This window comes from Chaetura pelagica, unplaced genomic scaffold, assembly GCF_000747805.2.
Source record: "Chaetura pelagica isolate M959 unplaced genomic scaffold, ChaPel_1.0 scaffold37, whole genome shotgun sequence".
In the NCBI taxonomy this organism is placed as follows: Eukaryota; Metazoa; Chordata; class Aves; order Apodiformes; family Apodidae; genus Chaetura; species Chaetura pelagica.
In genome coordinates, this window is record NW_009954567.1 from 6,785,495 (window position 1) to 6,787,404 (window position 1,910).

The 1,910-nt window shown below is 44.6% G+C and overlaps 1 protein-coding gene across 1 annotated transcript in view; it reads left to right on the forward strand.

The window, feature by feature from the left end:
• Positions 1-557: 557 nt before the first annotated feature.
• The window catches only part of LHFPL2 (lipoma HMGIC fusion partner-like 2), an 18,394-nt gene continuing 17,041 nt past the window's right edge, over positions 558-1,910 (forward strand). The window contains exon 1 of the mRNA XM_010005387.1: positions 558-987. Coding sequence (XP_010003689.1) covers positions 558-987 — 430 coding nt within the window. The remainder of the gene's footprint in view (positions 988-1,910) is intronic.

The window sequence follows — 1,910 nt, forward strand, 5'->3', positions numbered from 1 at the left end:
TGCGGCCGGGCAGCAGGAGATTAATCACTCCCCAGGGAGAAACCTGGGAGGAGGTTTCCACAGGCTCTGCTTGACAGGCCCTTGTTAGAGTTTTTGCATGTTGATGTGGCTCTGTGCGAGAACTTGGCTCGTTTTGGGGGTGGAAACAAAGACTTTTTTTCTCCCTACTGATGTGCTGGTTTTTGTTTTTCTTATAGGTGTGTGATGTTAAAGAGTGGGCAGTCCTTGCAGCCTCCTTTGCCAGCCTACAGCGTCATGTGCCAGTAGGAATATTAAGAAAGAGAAGTGCACTTCAGAGATCAGCATCCCAGAAAGAAAGTAGGAGGAACTAAACAGAACAAATGACCGCATTGCTTGCTAGACTTGGGGCCACTTAATTTTTCTTCTGAGAAATTTCAACTTGGCCTTTGTGAGAGAACTGAAAAAGCAGACAGAGCAGCCACAGTGATTTTCTTTTTGAATATTTTTTTCTTTTTAAAATACTAATTTAATTTTTACTCCTCGTGCCTGGATTTTAAGACTGTCAGCTGCACTGATCACAAGCACTGGACATCAATATGTGTCATGTCATTGTAACATGTCGGTCGATGCTGTGGACTCTCCTGAGTATTGTGGTGGCTTTTGCAGAGCTCATCGCTTTTATGAGCGCAGACTGGCTGATTGGCAAAGCAAAGCCTGCGAGCTCCGAGGATGTGGACAACAGAACAGGGGGGTCACAGGAGCCTTACCATCCAACGCTGGGCATCTATGGGCGCTGCACCAGAATCCCCCACATGCAGCTCTCTAGACGAGACACGCTCTGTGGTCCTTATGCTGAAAACTTCAATGAGATTGCCAGTGGGTTCTGGCAGGCAACCGCTATTTTCCTAGCTGTGGGAATCATGATTCTCTGTGCCGTGGCATTTGTATCTGTCTTTACCATGTGTGTGCAGAGTATTATGAAGAAAAGCATTTTTAATGTCTGTGGGCTGCTACAAGGGATTGCAGGTATGTATACTTTGAGAGCAACTAAAGATTTTCTTTTTGGGGTCATTCAGCTGAAAAAATACAGTGATTGTGTCCTGTCTACAGACAGACTACATTAGGCAGATCCAAGGCAGTTTTATATGCTCCTTTTTTTTCAAACACAAGTGAAATTTATAGCTACACAGCATGGAACACATTGACATTGGCAAAAGAATTGCAGCCTGATGTGTGCCAAAATGAACTGACCAGTGTTGCTTTTGTTTGCTGTTCAGTATTTTCCCTCTGAATTTCTTTCAGTAACAAAAACTGTTCTTCTTTGTTACCAGCAGAGAGCAAAGTGTTTACTCATGTTAAGGCAGTCTGTCTCCCTCTTGCAACTTCAGTAATTTTTCCATGGACTGAAGGCAGTTCTTTCAGTGTCTTCATGGATTCATGACTGTGGTGAGAGCAAATACCACCCCAGGGCTAAGAACAGCCTTCAGTTGCACACCCAGTCCCCCAGCATTTCTGTTAAGCAGCTTCCTTCAATGTTGTGAGCTTGACAAGCAATACTTCTTGATAAACCTTTCCTTTAGCCAGCTTATTATTGAGCTGCAGTTACACAGCTCAGTGAGTTTATCTTTTCACTGTCCAAGTATCAGCTGTGCTTTGCCTGGAAGGATGAACTGGTTCTAGAGATTTGGTCTTTCTGCTTAAACCCATGGATTTTACAGAGACTAAATGACTGTGAGTAAACTGATATGGGACAGCCCTAGTTAAGGAAGTATTTGGCTTTCTGTACGTGCCAGTAAGCCATGGAGAGAACTTGTCCCACACGTAGGTTTTAATCTTTTGTGCTGTGTGGGTGGGATCATCTGGAGAAGTAGAGTCATCTTCCACCCTGCCTCTTGCAGCCCTCAGAGACCTGTGAGGAGGGAGGGGATAAGCTGTGCCACCTCCTCTTT